At 40.8% G+C, this 21220-nt stretch overlaps 1 protein-coding gene across 1 annotated transcript in view; it reads right to left on the reverse strand.

Annotated features, from left to right (window-relative positions):
- Positions 1-11389, reverse strand: part of LOC149167155 (DNA (cytosine-5)-methyltransferase DRM2-like) — a 224253-nt gene extending 212864 nt beyond the window's left edge. The window contains exons 1-3 of the mRNA XM_089430386.1: positions 11251-11389; positions 11100-11146; positions 10869-11006 (exon numbers count right to left, since the gene is read on the reverse strand). Of these exons, the coding sequence (XP_089286512.1) occupies positions 10869-11006; positions 11100-11146; positions 11251-11389 (324 nt within the window). The remainder of the gene's footprint in view (positions 1-10868; positions 11007-11099; positions 11147-11250) is intronic.
- Positions 11390-21220: the final 9831 nt, after the last annotated feature.

Here is a 21220-nt window from a genome sequence, read left to right on the forward strand (position 1 = left end):
GTATGACGTGCCACAGAGAACCGATTTCGATGTCACAGAGTACATGATGTGTTGTTATGTTTATTACGCTGCCAGTGTGTCGTTATAATTTCTACTGATCATAAGAGCGATGACAACACATCTAGATAAGAGTCGCTTTAAAAAAAAAAAAAAAGTGATCCATTAACAAGCCACAGTGAATATAATGTAGGTCATAACAAAATACAAGCTACGGAGAACAGAGCGGACCACATATAAATGCAAGAACCACGAGAATAATATATGTGAACCATAGACATAAAGAAATGTGAGCCACAAAGCGCGAATTACAGGCAATATAAGTAGGAGCCATGTTGATTATCAAATGTCAGCCACAGATCATGAAACAAGCCATAGTTTATAATATGGAGCACAGAGATCATCGAGCCTCAAATATGTGAGTCATTGTAATGCAATAAAAGCAATCCATATCAAAAGAGTAGAACCAAGCCACCATAGTGAACTATATCGCAGAGGCATGCTACAGGAGTATAGAGCGAGCTTTCATACCATGGAGTTACATTTTTTTTTTTTTTTGCATCAGTATAGATAGCAGTCTATTAATTGAGGTAGGAGATCATATGCCCAAAATTCAATAAAAACCAGAGAGAGAGATCCAATTGACAACAGAATGTGATCTTCAAGCCTCTTTCTTCAAACCTTTGCTCTGCAGTTGCTGGCATGGCATCTCATTAAATACCTGGGAACCAAGTTAATGATTCTGGGGACATCATTTATTATCCTTTTTTTTTTGCTTGAGGTGAATTACTTTTGCTAAAACTGATAAGTACCTACTCCTCATTCTTTGCACCAGACTCTCTTAAAATAAGACTCGGTAGCTCTTTGGATTAAATCCATATCCAAGTAATATATTCGGGAGATAGATATATATGACCGCCCTTAAATGTAATAGTCAGATTGAGGTATGACAAGTATGTTACCAATGAACATTATAAACGAGACATCTAACATTTTCATTTTGTGAATGTTATTAGGTAAATAAACTTTAGATGTCTTACCTTAGGAGCTAATAAACATACACTTCTGCATTATTCATATTAGGATAGAATACCCTGCATTAGGACAAGGAGGTCGCGAGACCACCCTCCTTGACCTCGGTACCAGTAAGATCCGCCTAGCGGGTAAAAATAGCAAAACTATACCCGTTTATAAATGTGATGTTGCAAAGAAAATTGTGTGTTAAAATTCGGTTATCCACCTCAAATTTTTTTATATATATAAATTTTATTATGTGTTCAGGGACCATTACCATGGTAAGGACGTATGAGCGACGACGACGTGACCAGGCAACATCATCACCATTAATGCCGCCACCGTCGCCATCATCATCCCCATCACCTTCGTCACCACCAAGACCACCGTCAACATCAAACGCTCCAACGCCAGAGTTGACTGTGATAATGAACTCTTTGGAAGCCTTATTGGAGACATTAAAGGAATCAACTAAGGCTAAAAACAAAGAGGAATTTCAGCATGTAGCCACCAGTTCAGCGGAACCAAATAATTTGGAGCCCAGAAGATCGAGAGAAGACATCTCTAGAGAGCTTCAGAAAATTAGACTCCCAGAATTTTCGGGAGGTCGAGCTGGTGAACGCGTTGAGGCATGGTTGGAGGAGATGAACCGGTGCTTTAGGTTAAGAGAATATTCGCCTTCAGCAAAAACAAAAATTGCCGTGTTTCAACTAAAGGAAAATGCCTTGATTTGGTGGGGAAATCTGGAAAAGCAGCTGCACCTTACATCGAATAATGTTCCTTGGGAACTATTTGAGGAAAGGTTCCGCGCAAAGTATTTACCTCCATACTTTCAGCAACAGCAAGCCAGAGCCTTTCATACACTAATTCAGGGAAGTAAAACGGTGGAAGAGTACGAAATAAGGTTTATGGAGCTGGTAAAATACATTCACTACTTAGACTCTGATGAACGTCAAGTTGAACGCTTCATATTTGGGTTAAATCCTCGCATCAGAGCCTTGGTGAGTATGTGGAAACCATCATCTGTAGCCGAGGCAGTCGAATGTGGCCGTTATGCAGAAGAGCACCTTGGAATCAAAAAGGATATGGGGCCAGCAGGGCCTTTACAATCAGGATTTCCAGGGAAGGCTCCCCGGAACCTTTTCAGAGGAGGTAGCTCGAGGCCACCTTACGGTAACAGGTTTACCCCAAGTGTGGGGACAAGAGTTCCCATGGCAGTAAACACTATAGCCGCGGAATCGTCCAACACCAGACCTTGGGCATCGCGAGGGACTACCGGTAGAGGAAGGAGTGCGAGAGGAATCAACATGGGAGGACGCGGCTCGTTCTCTAGAAATTCACACCTTGATTCAAGAGGATCAGCGCAGCTCAATTGTTGGGGATGTGGGGGGCCGCATTTCCAGCGTAACTGCCCAGAAGCTTCATCGAATATATTGCATAGGACTGGGAAGGAGCCGATATCAGCCAATCGAAGTAATCATAGAATTCATGCAGTAGTCAACCACGACCAAGCAGCCCATCAATCCACTGTAGTGGAATCTTCAGGTATTATCAATGGCATAAAACTCAAAATCTTATTTGATACTGGTGCCACAGATAGTTTCATTTCGTCATATGCATTAAACAAATGTGGGTTGGCAGCTCGTAGACAAAATGATTTCCACCAAGTGGAAATGGCCTCAGGAGAACTCCAAACCGTGGGCTTGAGTGTGGATCAATGCAAAATTGACCTAGGGGTCTGTTCGACTAAACTAAAAGTCTATGTCACAGCCTTAGGAACGTATGATCTTATCATAGGTATGGATTGGCTGGAAGCTCACCAAGCTTGGGTGGACTGTTATGGAAAAAGGATTCTGGGCATAAACGACGAGGGAGAAGTAATCCAAATTCAAGGAATCAAGAGGGAAGTTTCTTTACGCTACATTTCGGCAATGCAAGTGAAGCGTTGTTTAAGAAAGGGTTGTCAGGCTTATGCAATTCACGAAGTAAGCCAGGAAAAAGGGCCATCCTTAGAACAATATCCGGTGTTAGCCGAGTTCCCGGATGTATTTCCAAAGGAACTACCTGGATTACCCCCGGTAAGAGAATTGGATCTCACTATTGAATTAAAGCCAGGTACCCAACCGATCTCTAAAACGCCTTATAGAATGACAGCTCCAGAACTTCAGGAATTGCAAATCCAGTTGAAGGAACTACTCGATATAGGGCTTATTCGGCCCAGTACCTCACCTTGGGGCGCTCCTGTAATTTTTGTGAAGAAGAAAGATGGATCCTTAAGATTATGCATAGACTATCGAGACTTGAATCGAGCTACAGTAAAGAATCAATACCCTATGCCGCGAATCGATGATCTTTTCGATCAAATGAAAGGAGCTGCTGTCTTTTCAAAAATTGACCTTCGATCAGGGTATCATCAGCTAAGGATTTCTGAAAATGATATCTCTAAGACTGCATTCCGGACACGTTTTGGGCACTATGAATTTACTGTGGTACCATTTGGGTTAACAAATGCGCCAGCCGTATTCATGAATCTTATGAACAGTGTCTTCCGTCAGTATCTTGATAAATTTGTACAAGTCTTTTTAGATGATATTCTCATCTATTCCAAGAATGAAGAAGAGCATGAAGAGCATTTGCGGATAGTATTGTCCTGCCTTAGGGAACGTCAGTTATATGGAAAACTATCCAAGTGTTCTTTTTTTCAGGAAAAGATTCATTATTTGGGTCACATCATATCAGGTGAAGGGATTTCAGTAGATCCTGAGAAGGTAAAAGCGATCATGGAATGGCCAATACCGAAAAATGCACATGAGATACGAAGCTTTATGGGTTTAGCAGGTTATTACCGGAGATTTGTGGAGGGATTCTCCAAAATCGCAAAGCCAATCATAACCCTTCAGCGTAAAGGTGTTAAGTATGAGTGGACCGAGGAATGTAATAAAGCATTCTCTGAACTCAAAAGACTACTCACCAGTGCACCAATCCTAAGAGTCCCTGATATGGGCAAAGACTTCACAGTATGTACTGATGCATCCAAGCAAGGGCTGGGTGCAGTGTTGATGCAGGATAAGGGAGTGATAGCTTATGCTTCCAGAAAGCTAAAACCTCATGAAGAACTCTATGCTACTCACGATTTAGAATTGGCCGCTGTAATGCTAGCTTTAAAGATCTAGAGACACTATCTGGTGGGACGAAATTTTACACTTAAAAGCGACCATCAAAGTCTACAATATTTGTTCACCCAAAGAGACTTAAATGCCAGGAAAAGACGATGGAGTGAATTCCTAAGTGAATATGACTTCGGAATATCATATATTAAGGGAAAAGAAAATGTAGTAGCTGATGCTTTAAGCAGAAGACCCCGGATATTTTCTCTCATACCCATTAAAGTGGATTTAAGACAACGAGTACTGGATCATCTTATAAAAGACAGCTGGTATTTAAAGGTGAGGGCAAGTCTTGAGGGGATTAAGGCAAAAGAATCTAAATTTGAGGGTTATGAATTAGAAAACGATGGGATCCTACGATTCCATGGAAGGATGTACATTCCTGATGATAAAAATCTTCGTAATACCATCCTTGGGGAAGCCCACAAAGCGGTATATTGTGCTCATCCTGGAGTAGGGAAAATGTATGCGGATACCAAGAAACTCTTCTTTTGGGCAGGCATGAAGCGTGATATCACTCAATTTGTTGCAAAATGTTTGGAATGTCAGCAAGTAAAGGCAGATCATTGTCACCCAGCGGGCCTCTTACAACCCCACGACATTCCTATGTCTAAATGGGAGACCATTTCTATGGATTTTATCACTGGACTACCTCTTACTTCTCAAAGACACAATGCCATTCTGGTAGTGGTGGATAAATTAACAAAAAGCGCCCATTTCATTCCGGTAAGAGATACTTACGATGTTGCTGACGTAGCTCGAGTATTCATAAATGAAATTATCAGATTTCATGGAGTACCTAAGAAGATTATATCCGACAGAGATTCGCGATTCACTTCCAGATTCTGGACTTTCATGCAAACAGCGTTAGGTACTCAGCTAAATTTAAGCATTGCTTACCATCCTGAGACTGATGGGCAAACTGAAAGAGTAAATCAAGTACTTGAAGACATGTTGCAAATGTATGTGATGGATCAACAATCACACTGGGAAAAGTATTTACCCTTAGTCGAATTCGCATACAACAACAGTTACCACAGTTCGATTGGGATGCCTCCGTTTGAAGCTTTATATGGCAGACCTTGCAGAACACCGTTAAGTTGGGACAGGTTAGAAGATCGAGTGATAATAGGACCAGAATTAATCCATGAAATGGAAGCTCAGGTCAGACAAATTAGGCAGCGATTAAAGGAAGCACAGGATAGACAGAGTTATGCTGATACTCACCGAATTGATAGGAGGTATGAAGTAGGGGATCAGGTCTTCAACTGCATCAAACCAAATAAAAGTACTATTCGATTCGAAAAAGGGACAAAGCTGTCACCCCGATTTATAGGACCGTTTAAAGTCGTGGAAAGAGTTGGACCTGTTGCCTATCGTCTTGCCCTGCCACCTCACCTGCATAGAATTCATAATGTATTTCATGTTTCTGTATTAAGACATTATATAGCTGATCTATCTCATAACCTCCAGTGGAAAGAATTGCAGGTATCGAATGAGGGAGTCATAACGGTCAAACCGTTACGTATACTGGAACGTAGAGTTCGACAGCTGAGGAACCGTCTGGTGGACCAAGTTAAGGTCCAATGGGACAAGTATAGTCCTGGATCAGCAACTTGGGAAGATACAGAGGACATATGTCAGAGATACCCTAATTTATGTCCATTTTGAAGAACTTTACACTATGTTTAGTATATATTTACTTCACTACAGTCAGAGACTCAGAAACATTTTGAATGATTATGGATAAACATGAAACTTTGTGGCATAATATATGTTTAAATTTCTGCTGGTACATGGATACCAAAATGATATATGTGGTTCATTTTACTAAATTATAGTTGTTAAAGTAAAGACATTTATTTATAGATCGGATTTATTTATTTTGTCAAATATGATCAATGGGATAGAGATCAGGAAGTGAATACATTCTAGATGAACGTCAAAAGACATGCATGGAATATGGCAAAATATGTTGTATTATAGTATCATAGGTGAATTCATAAGGGAATAATATGTGAGTTATTTTGAATATGCTGATGCACATTTTACGAATGCATGGATAAGCGTCTGATTGCAGGTAATACACAGTTACCGGGATGACCACGTGACGACAGAACCTCAGAACAATTAAAGCTCAAAGTGATCCTATGATAGGGTAGTAGCCCTAATTCTACTGGGAGGGGTGGAGGTGTTACCCACCGTTTATCCTCCGAACCCTGGAGTCATGGGAGGACTGTGCGAGTCACGCTCCCCTAGACGTGTGATGATGACTGCCGGATGCCTACTGGGAATCAGGTCGGTATAACCGACGCTGTCACCTTAGAGTTTATGAATGGTCAGGTCAGTAAAACTGACGCCATGGCATACTCTGGTAGAGGACGGATAGGATGGGAGCAGAAGAGATTAGGAAGGATAGGATGATTTTAGAATAGCTTGGGGACCTGGATAGGAAAAGGTCATGTCCATTAAAACCTTAAACCTAAAACTCTAACTTCGGGACGAAGTTTTCAGAAGGGGGAGTGTATGTAACGACCCATATAAACTGATCCACTATATAAAGTTTTAAACTTTATAATAAAACAAATATGATGAGTTTTAAATAATAAATATGTTTAAATCTTATAAATATAAATTTAAGACTTTATAACATGTATAAATTTAAGACTTTATAACATATATAAATTTAAGACTTTATAACATGTATAAATTTAAGACTTTATAACATATATAAATTTAACTTATAAAATATATAATTTAAGGCTTTATAAACTTATAAAAATTAAAACTTTAATAAACTAAACTATATACTAAAATATCAAAAAAATCAAAGGGACCCTTATCCGAAAGGGGGCGCTTAAAGACCAACTGAATATTTATAACAGAGCGTAGAGGTCAGTAGAAAATATCGGAGAGCCTTCAATGCGTGAAAGGCGGTGGCTGCAGGGAGGAGGGCGGCCACCGCCAGAACCGTAAATAAAAGCAGAGGCCTGATCCGAGAGAAGGGGGGGAGAAAACCAGGAGCAGAAATTCACCAGGAGAAAACCAGGAGGAAGATAATTATCCATTGGAAGAGCTTTAAGCCGTCTGAGGTTCTGGGCACGGAGGGACAGAGAGCTTCTGTTGTGAAGTTCTCTGGATTGAGCAGCTAGGTTTGCTCAATCTGGCTGGGTGGTATTGGTCTCCCGGAGTCTGGATCAAATAGCCACGACATCACCAGCAGAATCAACAGCACTAGCAGAATCAGCCGCAGTTAAGGTAAGTACAAATTTAAATTCTTCAGGCTTTCTGTATTTCAGATTCTAGTTACTGTGTTTGGTTATTACAGAGCATGACTATAGACAAAGGTATGTGTTGTTGTGTGCAGGGGGGGCGGCGGTGAATATTCAACACTACTTGGGCATGGCTGCCGACAAAGGAATGCATTGTTGTGTGAAGCAGGGGGGCCGATGGTGAAAATTGGGTTTGTGACTGCCGAGTGTCGACAAAGGGAAGAGGGGACCACACTTTATGAAAGACAAAAACCTAAAAATAAAATCGGGTTTGTGACTTTTCTTCAAACCATTTGGTCGGTTTCGGCAACCTGTCTCGGGATCTGTTTCCTCACAGCATTGGCCATTTCCAAAAGGTCAAGATCCGCATGCATACATATTTGACAGGTATTTTGGCGGATCCGGATCTGGACTCAGTTCAGATCTGAGGATCTGGCAATACTACTCCTTCCTCTACCAGATCCGGCAACATAGTGTAATTTTCATGCTTCATATTACAAGTCTGTCGTCTATTGCTTTAAGTGGATCTTGATCATTTGATTGACTATTGAAGCACATCGTATCATTGTTATCTCATTAAAGCATTTTCATTTCTCATTCTCTTGCAAATTTGATTTTCTTATACGTCACTTATCTTGTAGCATCACTATCTCATTAAGGTGGAAGTACCATTGTTTATTTCTGCAAGTTATCTTATACCATCATGCATCTTGTACTGGCTTAAGAAGCACTTGTATTTTGTAACTTGATAAATCCATCCATTGTGCAAGTATATTTTGTCTTGAGCATTGTTATTGAAGGCAGTGGTCTCTTAACCATTTAATCTTGAAGTGTCTTAAGAATATAATCTGATCTAGATCTCTAATACACTACTGATTAATCACACTTGTGAACTAATTATAATCAAGTTCATAAGATAACTAAGTGTATCTCCTAGAGCTTGTTGATTTCTAGCAAGTTTCCCCTCATCCTTTCACCTTCAGGGACTACCCCCCTTATCTTGCCTAGGAGGTAGCTAGAGCCTAGAATGGAAAGGGCAAGGATCAGAGTGACAGCCCCTGTCCTAAGGGTTGTTGCTTAGCTGTACACTTTGGGCGACAACACAGGACATTAGTTCTTTGGTTTTAGGATACAATTTCCTAAAATAGGGTCTAGCCAGGGTCACCTAAACCAAACTCGTGCTAAAAATAGAAAAGCGTGTGGGGATGCTATTAAAAAAAGATAGAAAAGTGGAATTCATGGAAACTAAAGCAAGGCACTGCTCTATGGAGGCTAAGTATTCTTCTATTCTAGGTAAGTTCATTGATTTTCCTTAGAATACATTCTGCTAGTATTATAGCAGCAGGGAGCTGCCTTGAGAAGAAGTTATGCTGAAGGAAAGTGTTGGTTTTTCTTGTGAAAAAAATTGCTCTGTTACGGGAAGGCACTGCCTGTGCTATGAAGTATGTTGCCGATTTTGAGGGAGGATTTGCCTTTTTTATTTTTAGAATGAGGTTGTTATGTGTGGAGTAAGAGAGTGATGTTCCTTTTTGAGAATATGAGTATTTTGTGCATAAACCATGCTGATTTTATGGGAGAGAGTTGCTGCTATTGGTGAAAAGTGCTTTAACTAAATATTTGCAAGGAGAAGAAGAGGACAACCATAAATACAAGTTCAGCAATGACAAATGGATATTTTGATCCTTTTGGTATTGGTGCATATTCTGTTTGTCTTGGCATTTCATTCTTCTTTTTTACCTTCTTCATTTCAGAACTGATATGTAACACTGCAATTACTGAGATTCCCAGATAAGGTTTGTCCTCTGCTTCTGCTGCAGGTTATGCCCAACTCCGTGAAAATTCAAGGTGAATAGGAAATGGTATAGTGGTTCTTGTCTACCCCTAGAGATTCATTCTAACTCAAAATGGTTAGAAATTAAATACCCAGTATGTGCTTATGTTTGAGCAACTCTGAATAATAAAATTGTTGATTTGTTTTGGTTACTTGTCCTGCAATCTTTATGATTGTGTGAAGATTCATTTGATGTGATTTCCTTCGTTTAGTCCTAGATTCAAATCCAAAATAGATTCTTTAACAAGATTCTTAGTTATCATTTCCCTTTGAAGCCCTTTGTAATTTATTTGTTTTTCTCCCAAAAAAATTCTTTGAGCATCCTGATTCTATGCATAATAGAAAATCCAAAGAACTTCAGAGGGGTAAGCTCCTGGAGTCGGAAAGCAACAGCTCTGAAGTGAGAGAGGTATTGTGTCAGTGATAGAGACACTTTCTTTAAGATGTCCACTCAGAGCTGTTGAAGAAGTCCGCGGAAACTTCTTCAAGAGGAAAAAATTGCACAATAACAGGTCCCAATGCCTTCAAATTGGATCTTCCACCTCATCAAGGTATCCATGATGTGGTAAAAGTCAATAATCTCAAGATATGTGAGCCTCCCTACTTAGGGGAAGCAGTTCCAATCACCCATTCAGGGGTAGCGATTCCTGATTTTCAGCCTCCTTTGATTGAAGATACACTTCTTGATGTCTACACTATATCTACTATAGATATTGACTAATCACCATTTACTTGATTGGTTACAAAGGCACCTTGCCCACCCAAGCCAAGTGGTTGTCCAAGTGAGTGTTTGAGTAACAATTTCTCCATCTCAAGCAAAAATTACTAATTAGAGACAATTTCATCAAACGAAGGAGGAAATGGTGAGACGTAGTCTAATGGACATTGCCCATATACGTATTATATTTGTACTTTGTCTATGTATTTTATCTTTATAGGTGGCTTGGTAGGGGAGAAATACTTCTTATAGAAATTTACAACTGTCCTTATAGTTTATCAGTGATTCAGCACCTGAACCTGGGTCTCAATGTAATACAAACTTGAACACCTAATTGATTTCCTAACATCCGTATTTTTTAATTGCAATTCTAGGAGAATTGATCAATGATGATCATTCTCCACCAATTTTACACTGTAAATATTTAGTGCACTATACAGTATACAGCATGTAGAGGTGCAGAAATCTCCTTGTGTACTTGCATTCATTCTTCTTGTGTTTGGGAGTATTTTGCCTCTATTAACTATGGCTATATCAATTTTCAAGGGGACAATCCACAAACATTAAGACAATAGGAATGCTGAAATACTTTTAACAACATGAAGTCCAATAAGTGGTCCTCAACAGGAAATTAACTTAATAGTCTGGATTAGCAACCAAATTTATAAGATATCACTACAAATTCTTCTAGCTATATCCTAATATCCTGTTAGTGGGACTGATATGCAAGCTTTTAAAAGTTAAAAACCATGTACTAGATAAGGGAATATTTTTAACTGGTTATGGACAGGAGCGTAGAGACACTAAATCTAGTATTCCAAGTTTGAATAATCACCACATTTATGGCATCACAAGATTCATATTGTTACCTTGAAAAGGTGACTTGAAGGAATATGTTCCATATTGTTTACTTGACCTTTCCAAAAATTGAATGTATCACCACACTCTGATCTTTCTAGAAGAGCATCTGAATCCCCCTGACTTGAATCTGAGGAATAATCAGCAGCCTGTAAAGATTTAACAGTAAATCACATCCGAAAGAGATAATTTCCTCCACCAATTTCTGAAAATAGGAGAAGAATGTGAATATTTCTACTCACTTGACAAGCTAGGACACATTCTAGTATGTCTTCTTCATTCTCTGTTCCTAAAACAATGGAAGAATGAAATATGCATCAGTAAATGCACAAATGCATGTGAACTATATTTGTAAACCATTTTATATCAACCAGTTCAGGAATGTACTCATACCATGTATCCTAATAGCTCTTTCAACTAAAGGAGAAGAATATCCCATATCCACAAACCTACTCTTAATGCTACTCCAGGATGTGTTTGATGAACTTGCCTGTAAATAAGGAACAGAAATAAAAGGATAAGAAATCAACATTGATATACTGAATTTTTGTGATGTACCAAAGCTAAAATGTGCCAACAAAATTTTAAAAATTCTCTCAGATGAATTTTTCCAAGCACTTAGTGGACAATCATTTTTACAAACACTTGGTGAGCGAAGCAAATAACATCCTCAGCAGAAATTGTGCAAGAGAAAACCAATTTTATTAGCTGGATTAGGGGGATTACATGCTGTTAACTTTTGGTATGTTCTATGCTTAAGGGAAATTTACTTCAATTTCTTAATTAGCCCAATATCAATGTCCAGTTTAGCAGTCACATTAGCATGATAGTAAAATGCAGATAGAACATAAACATAAACAGTAGAAGACAAGCCAAGACAAGAGGACACAAGATGTGGCACCAGCCAGGGACAAACCCCATTGTGGGGAAACCCTTGATCAAATCTTCTTATATTCTTCAATAGTTCAGCAGAGAGAGAAAGATAGTACAAATATACAAATCTGATATTTTATGACAGCAGCAGTGAGTCCATCATTCTGCTAATGATGACTGTTCTAATTAGGGCACTTGATGCAGCCCTGAATTCTTATGACAGTCTTCATACAATCACTAAGTGTGTTGTAGCATACCCTTTTAGGAGATCATCAATCTACTAGCCCTCCACATAACACTGCTGCAACATGTTAGAATAGGGGTTAGCTGTATTACTGGTTAGAGCATGTCCTGTAGCCTTAGTTCCACCACAGAGTCAGGAGATAAGTCCTTTCAGGACTACGGCTTACATTGGAGACCCCTTTTTCATGCCAAGCTGCCTTCCAAAGGTTCTGTCCACCCTTGACTGCTCTTAACACAACCTCTAGCTGTGTGCCTAGCACAACAGCTAGCTGTAGTTTTCAGCCTGCCCAAATGACACCCAAACAGCATTGTTTCCTCCCTGAAGATCTCGGCTTACCTGACTGCTCTTGGCAGCACCCAAACGCATACACTATACAGCCCTATGCTGATCTGTCCTTAGTCTTGAGGGCAGACTTCTTCAACGCACTGCCTCACATTATCACTGTGGCTCCCTGTCTTGCAAACAGTCCTTAAAACATGTCTTGAACAACCTCTTTCATTACGCTGTCATCTACAGCAAACACGCTGCCCTTCCAGGCTTCTTTACGCTATGTTTAGACTCCCTCTTGCTGCAGCCTGGGGCTCCTTCTTGACTGAGGATTAGGGCTCCTCTTTGCTGCGGATAAGGGCTCCTTCTAGCTGTGGATAAGAGCCTCTCTTGACTGCGGTTTAGGCCTCTATCTTGCTGCAGATTAGGGCTCCTTGACTGTGGCCAGATCTCCCATCTACTGCGGCTAGATCTCTTCATATGACTGTGGCTAGGGCTCTCCCTTCAACTGAAGCTAGATATCTCCCTTGACTGCAGCTAGTTGACCTTCCTTTCCACTACGTCCTCCTTGTGAGAGGACAAACCCAAACGAGTGGAGAGAGAGAGATCATGATTGATGTGTGTCTCAAATGACTTGAGGTCTCCTCTATTTAAATGCAATGTTGAGGTTGAGATGGAGGCAGTTTGCTTGCTGGCCGACCTTGACAAATTGTCAAATAATATAAATAAATTCATATCTCCATAAATACATGTCGGAAGCGGATGATCTTTAAATCAATCCTACACCTATTGAAGAGAGGAATCCAAGAAAAATATCAGCTGCTTTAAATAAGGTGACCCACATGGAGTTTGGCCCTAGTTGCCAATTTTAACACGTGCACATAACAATTTTGTGAACCTGCATATAACTCAAGAAATTAGATGATCTTGTCCCAATGAGAAATAACTCGTACCACAAGCTACTTGATCTGGAAAATGAGGCAACTTGGCCCAACAAATGATAACTTCAGCCACCAAACAATTCTGCCCTTCTGTAGAAATGATTATAGCCTCCTGAAACTCGACCTCTGCTAATAATGGAATCAACCAGCAATTGAGATGTGGAATTCCAGCAAATATGTGAGCAAGAATCGTCCCCCTAGAGCAAGAAGAAGAACTTGACCTCCTAAGGAGAACGAACTCGGCCCACCAAATATTGAGCAACAAACTGATCTCCAAGCTGAACAATTCGGCCTTCAAGGAACTTAGGGAATCCAACCTCAAAAACAAATTTGGCCTCCAAAATAATATGACCCTGGCTAAATAGATCTTGATCTTAGATGAACCCGGCATACTAAAAAACCTAGCATTAAACCAAATTTGGTCTCTAGATAATAATCTCGGTCTCTCTAAATATGACCCAACGGATGACAAACTCGACCTCTGATTGAAATCGACCCTTTAGAAGATACTTCGACCTAGCTATAGTGATTAACTCCAACAACAGGAATTGATCAATCCTACAACAATAAGACTTGGCATTCGACCTCAGAAAATAATGGCATGAGAAACTTGGTCCAACAAACAAATCATCCTCCAAAGATAAATATCAATTTGGCCCCTTGAGAAAATTCTCCAGAACCACCTGCAATAACCACAAATAGAAGACCCAGAATGATCTCCTCAAAGGGCCAATTTGGGTGGCACTCGTGGTCCACCGAAATTAGTTGAAGAACCAGCTAGGGTGACACTTGAAGTTCACCGAAACTAGTTGGAGAGTTTGTTTAAAACCATTGTGCTAGACTCGCTTGAACCCCAACCAATCCTCAAGAAATAATAATAGATTAGAATGTCTGAGAAATTACCTTCTCTCTCCTTTTATAGATTTGTTGGATCTTTCTCCATCCTTCTCGAAACACCATATTATTTTTAATTTTCAATTGATAAAGTCATTATGTGAGTTTTCTTTATTTTCTCCAAGTGAATTTTGCCCCCTTCTTGCTCTTTCTCCAATTAAACATTTTTCCCCTCTTTTATTAAATAAAGTGACTTTATATTAATTAATTAAAGTCACTTTTAACCCTAGAAAATGTTAATTTTGCCACCATGATCACACCGGCCACCCAAAGCCCCATTTCATCATCCTACCTTGTAGATCTTTTTTGTCACGATTCCAACAACCTATTACACTAAGGTGTTCCTCCAAATAATCATCTCAAAAAAGCACCTTAAGCATACATAATTAAAATATGTCTAAAAATAAAATTGTTAGAATGCAATGGGACCAAGATTCCAACAACCTATTACACTAAGGTGTTCCTCCAAATAATCATCTCAAAAAAGCACCTTAAGCATACATAATTAAAATATGTCTAAAAATAAAATTGTTAGAATGCAATGGGACCAAGATTGAACTGTGCAGAACTAATCCTAATGATGTAATATGGCAAGCACTCCCAGTTGGACCCCATAAAACTCCTCCAAAACCATAAGGTCCACCAATGGTGTAATCCTGCTCCTACAATCTAGCTAAAACAAGTCCTAGAAATCACTCCTAACCACATCCCAAGGTAATCCAAAAGGTGGGGACATTACATTTTTGGGGTTTTTCTTTTCCTCAAAAAGAAAAATTCAGTCTTTCAAATGTCAAATATCTAGATGTAGACCAAACAACCTTTGAAGAAGCTACTCAAAATGTCAATTCAATGGGATCACCATCAATGAATCAGTTCCAAATCTAATTGTAAAATAATACATTTGACAAACACCAAAATTTTAGTTAAAATCTTATGGGGAAGTCAATAAGAAATTAAGGAGCCATAATTTATTGGCACTAAAATTACAAAGTTGTCATGTCCTTTTTACAAGTGGTCAAAGAATCCCATGGTATTCGCCCAAGGTATTTGGATGACCAAGGTATTTTCCCATTATATTAAGATGGCCCATGGTATTTGCCTGTGTTAATCAGATAGCCCATGGTAATAACCCATTGTATTTCGATTATCCATGACTATAAAAGGAAATGAGAGTTGTAATGTCCCCGACTGCTTAGGAGAAATAAGACGGGGTCCACTAGCCTAATAAATTCCCTTAGGCTAAGGCAGGGAAAAGTTTTAATGAGGGATAGGAAAACTTTATAATTGCCTAAGGGGTGAAAAGGGGGACATATCCTAGGTTAATGAAAATTCACTTTAATTTTATAAAGTGAAAGTCTCCTTAAGTGACTTAATAAAAAATTAAAAGGGTAAAATGGCGGAAAAAGTGACCACTCAATTATAAAAAGAGAAAAGTGAGGAAACTCTCCTCACTCTATCACTTTCATTTTGAGAAAGAGCTCTTGGAGAATTTTTGGAGAGAAACTTAGGGTTTTGGAAATCCTAACAACCATTGTTAGCTTTGGTGTTGAAACTAGACTCCCTAGTTGGTCTTGAGAGTGGAATCACTCAAATTTCATTATTGAGATTCAAAGCAGAAAATGATTTATAGAAGATCTTGAGGTAAAGTGGTTTTATCAGTTGATTTTACCCTCTAATACTTGGTTTTCTACATATCTATTTGCAGTGAGTATTTGCTGAGGAGAAGGGCCAAATATGAGCTATATTCCTGAGGGTCAATTATTCCTTGGCTGTTCAAAGTTTCCAAAAATGAGCCCTTTTGGGGTCGAGCTTCTCTACAAAGGGGATGTGATTCCTTCATTTATTTGTCAGCGGAGTCCATTTCTCAGTGTGTCGAAGTTCTTAGGAGAAGAGGACTGTGTATATCAGTTGAAGGATGAGTTTATTGCTGGACAAAGTTTGGTATCTCAATGGGACGAGTTCTGGGCATATCTGAACTAATTTTCTTCAACATATTAGTGGTTGGGGTATTCATCTTGTTGGCTATGCTCTTTCACTAACTAAAGAGGACATATTACATTCATTTCCAGACAGAGACACCTCTTACATGGGTTGTTGTGCATATAAACTAGCTAACCAAGAAATTCCTATAGTGTACCCTCGGCTATAGCAAACTTGAAGAGGGACGAGATACAAGATATTTTGGTCTTGTGTGTGGAACTAAATTTGAGTACTAAGTGGTACCTATGTTTGTGGGTTTTCAAGAGGGAAAATTATATGTATTTTGAGGTCAGATTTCTCATTGGAAAAGTTTTCACTTGTTGATACAACTAGATGCTAAAAATAGTGAGGATAACAGTGAATTAAATTCTCTTTCAGCGCTTTAACTTCATAAATGTATTCAGAACAGCAGTAAGCTACCAATGAATTCAAGATGCCAAGTTAATGCTCAATCAATCAAATAAATTATCTTCTCAACTAATGATGAAACCACGTATTATGATCAGACCATAAAGCACTTTAAGACAAAATCAGACTTGTAGTTTACCCCAGTTGTTAATGTCACTGTTTAGGAATTTAATGCTTTGTATGATGAGATAAAGAGGCTTAGAGATAGAACCTGAAGGCCCTAGGCCTTGAAACTAAACTAAATTTTCTTCCAATGATGAGCAAACAAAAAACTCAGACCTTGGCCCAAATTCACTGTGAATTTTTGTCGAGGCACTCACTCAGAAAAATGTTTTGTCCCACAGTTGAATGCCAAAATTCTTTCTCAAACCTCAGAAATTTTTTTAGACTTGTGTCACAGTGGTTAGGATGGATAAAATTTCATTTTTCAGGGCCAAAAGGCCATGCCAAATGAAGGAAATCGATGTTTTGTTTGAGTGGTTTAAGGACTAAATAGGGGTGCAGATTGGAGGGAGGCTGCCACAACAACGTGGAAGGGAAGAGGGTTAACGCAACAAGGAAAAGGGAAGGAAGGGTGGTGTTAAGGAAATGAAGGGAGAGCAAGAGGAAGAGGGAAGCGAAGGCAAGGAGAGATGGGCAACGAGGGAAAGCGAAGGAGGGAGGAGGAAGGATAGGGGTGAGGGAGAAGCAGCAGAGGGTTGTGGAAGGCAATGAAGAGGGTTCCCTTGAGGAGAGGAGGGTAAGACAGAGCAAAGGAAGGCTAAGGAGCAGGGAGGATCGGTCAAGGGATGGGCAGCAGGCCGAGAGGAGGAGCCTGCGGGTAGGAGGAAAGGGAAAGCCGAAAGGAAAGGGAGGAACGCAGGGAAGAAGTGTGGGCCGAGAGCGGGGAAGAGAAGGAAGAGGGACGAGGGTTATAGGAGTGACAGTTGCAGGCAGAGGGAGGCTGTTGGGCAGCAAAAGGAGCAGAAGGAGACTGCAGACATGAAGCCAAGGCCACGACAAGCTAAAGAGAGGTTGTGTTAGGCAACATTGGGCCTCTAGTGTTGGAAAATCAAAAAGGCAGTAAATATTTTCTTGATATTGATAATTACTTGTGATGTTTCTTATTATTACAATTCTTTATATCTTCTTTCTTTAGTTCATCAAGCAATTACCAAAAGCAGCGGCATATAAAACAATGAACACAAGATGTAGGCACATGCCAGGGCAAAACCCCCCTCGAGGGGAAAACCCAGTCAAAGTAAGTCTTCCTTTCAATAGTATTCTTTGAGACTCTTCACCTGTAATGCCCCTTCCTAATTGTTTTCCCAAGGTGAGGAGAAACCATTTTTGGAAATTTTGTTATTTTTGGCTTAATGCAACTTTGATGGAAGAACTCAATAGAAAGGGGGTGGATGTGCCTTTTAGTGGATTGTGGGGGCCACTCACCCACCCAAAATATGCACCCCTTGGAGGCAGCTTGATTTTCCTAAGTGGGGGATCGAAATATTTGATGGGACCCATGTGGGGCCCAAGGGAGCAAGAATAAATAGAAGGAAGTGAGCAGAATTTGGGGACTTTTTGATGATTTGAGAATTTCATTGTTGCTTTGGCTATTTAGCTAAGCTGCAAGTGTTGTTCAACACAGGAGCTTCCCAAAGAGTGAAGCTCATTCCTCTCTTTGGTGGACTTCGAGTGCCACCCTAGGAGGACCTTTTTTCCCATTGGAGACAGAGAGAAGATCACCCAGCAGTGGAGTACACTGCCTTGGCTAGCAAGGACGCAGTTTGGGAGCAGCTCGGGACGTAGTGGGAGAGACTGCGTGTTTGGTGGAGCAGGGGAGTCAAGGAATTCAGTGGGGAAGGTTGCTAGAGCTATTCACATCGAGTTGCCACGTAGGAGAGGAGAGATTATAGCAGGAAGGCCAGCCAAATACCTAGGTCAAACTGTTGGTCAAAGGGTTTGCGTCATCCTCACTCAGGATTGTGTAGTCACTAGTGGGGGGTCCCTTGGAAGGAGGCTTAACAGGAGGATTGGAGAGCTGGGTTGTGGGGAATTTGTTGGGAGTTCGATTTGGGGAGGTTTCTTGACTTTGTGGCAACAAGTTACAACAATTACAGTTACAGGCAGTGAGTTACAGTATTGGAGGAGGGCCAATCCCCAAGGGGTCGAATTTGGAGGGTCAAAACCAGAGCAAACCCTTTCTGAGTTTTTTTGGGTTTTTGACAAGGATCACAGCCCTAAATTTACAGAATTTTCTGGGCAGTTTTGAGGGGCCAAATCAGCGAACAGTGTAGAAAAACTAGGCCAATCCCCAAGGGGTCGAATTTGGCAAGTCAAAACTAGGGAAAACCCTTTCTGGGTTTTTGGAGAGGAGCACATCCCCAAAGTTGCAGAAATTTCTGGGTTGTTTTGAGGGGGTAAATCAGAGCTTGAAGTCAGCGAGCAATGTAGTTTGAGGGGACAACACAATTTGCTAGGAACAACAAATTCATAGTAGATGGGCACTTTGTATTGATCACTTGAGGCTTGTAGCTTGCCTTTTGCAAGCCCAAGTGCACCTCATCCAACTTTTATTGTACTCTAGTTTATTTATTAATGAAAAATCAGTCGATTTGGGTGTTGATGAGAAATTTCTATTTATATGTTCCTTACTGAAATAAAATTTTAATGTGAATGTTATTACTTTCCTTTGTTATCACTGGAAATCTTCCATTCGGAATATTACAGTGGTATTAGAGCATGATCTTGGCCAGCTGTGGGGAGGCTACCAAGATCATGGAGTTGTTGAGGCAGAGCCAACAATTGGTGAGGCAAAACCAACAGATTCTAGAGGGGATGCAATGACTGATACATAACCAACACAGAAGCCAAGTACATACATGCGCATCCTAGCAGTACAACACCCACACGTATGGTCAGTTCTAACATCCTAGCATGCCTCATTCCTTGCATGAACAGGAGAAGGATAAGTATAGTTAAAGGGTAGGACCATCATGTAGAGGTGGGCAGTTAGAGGATGAGACCCGAAGGCAATTTTGCTAGTGCAGACGTGGTTTTAGACATCATGAGACATATGAGGAGGCCAAACATGAGGTTGAGGGCACGCAGGGTTGTGAGGAGCACGTAGATGCACACATCGTGACACAGGAGCCACCCTTGTGGGAGTTTCCTTTGGTAGGCCTGATTGACACATTGGTGGAGACAATTGGGCACACACCCATAGGACCATCCATTGACGAGGTGCCAATAGGCACAGAGGTATCCAGTACTGTGACAGAGTTCCTAGATAGCTACATCCAATAGCATGGAGAGCACCATGAGAAGCATGAGCTAGATGAGGATGTTATGCTTGAGGAGGTACCTGTGGTGGGGCAACTCGAGACTCTGGTTGAGCCCATGATGGAGGAGGATGGGAAGTCATCTTTTGGGTCTACCATCAACAGGGAGCAGATAGATGCGCAGGCAGCTAGCAGAGCTGTAGTACTTACATTCAATAGCTTTCTTCAGGCTTACGTAGATGGGGCCTGCAATACTGTTAGGTTACCTCTGCACATTGGAGGGAGAGTGCCTAAGTTACCTAGACAAATTGTATATGTTGTCTGAGCTAGTGCGAGGAGGCAACATGAGTTGCGTAGGGAGCAACACTCGCATGATGGATTTTCTACGTACTCGGGGACTCTTGCATTTGATCCCTCTCATGGGGTTGGGTGGCAAGAGGTATTGAGTTGGTACTTGATAGGGCTAACTAGGTTTTTGGATACATCCATGGTCAGGGGCATAGTTCAACATGGGCCATGGTTTGCCAGAGGGGCTCGAGGGTTGGATCATCGTTGGGATCTAGGTGGGACTCCCCATCACTCCATGGATTGGGTTAGTCATGGTGTTAGCAGGATGGTGGATTCGGTGATTGGATTCACCCCCATTTTCATATTCCCATCAGAGTTGTGGATAGCACCAGTGACAGGTTGGGCTGACAGGGGCGTAGGCAGATTTCATGAGTTGTCATGGCATGTTGGGTGTACATGGGATTGTAGGATGATTAGCCTACTCTAGCAGGAGTTGGTAGGAGGAGGTGGCTTCGATCGGCCACCAAACAGGGTATTGTATGGAGACGATGCTCTCTCATTGGGATATTGGACACCAGAGCTACTGAGGATAGGCTCAATAGTGTTCTTTATGTTAGCATGTGAGGAGTTAGGCCGCTTAGGTCTATTTGGGCAGATGAGGAGATATAGCTCACATTGTGGAGTGCTTACCAATGGAATGGTAGTAGAGATGGCGACCCTGACAGGATGCAAGATGATTCCTTTGGACTCAGCCTTAGACCTTGATATCCAAGTATGTATATGGGTATGCAGTGGTGCACAATAGTATGCGAAGGAGCACGAAGGTGCGCAGTGGTGCATAGTTGTGTGCAGGGTTGCATCATGTTGTAGGAGGAGCGGTTCACATCTTAGTGCATTCTCTCATAGAATGATGAACACACAAATATAGGAGGGGGTACCAGTTGATCCTGGATGATGCAACAACATGTAGCAAGGTCCGACAGTGCATAGAGATGTGTGATTGGGTGCAGTTGTATGCTAGGAGACATGAGGATACATGGTCATATGCAGTAGTGTGCGGGGTTGCACTGTGGACAGGGGGAGTGCTACTAGCAGGGATGTTCCTTGACAAGGATGTCAAGCATGTCATTGGGGTGGAGATACCCAGGTTGGGAAAGCGGATCGGTCATGGGACGACCCGGGAGCATCCACACAGGTTCTTGATCATA

This window comes from Pinus tabuliformis, chromosome 5_1, assembly GCF_031772625.1.
Source record: "Pinus tabuliformis cultivar Carrire ecotype Pingquan chromosome 5_1, CPIR1, whole genome shotgun sequence".
NCBI classification, from domain to species: Eukaryota; Viridiplantae; Streptophyta; class Pinopsida; order Pinales; family Pinaceae; genus Pinus; species Pinus tabuliformis.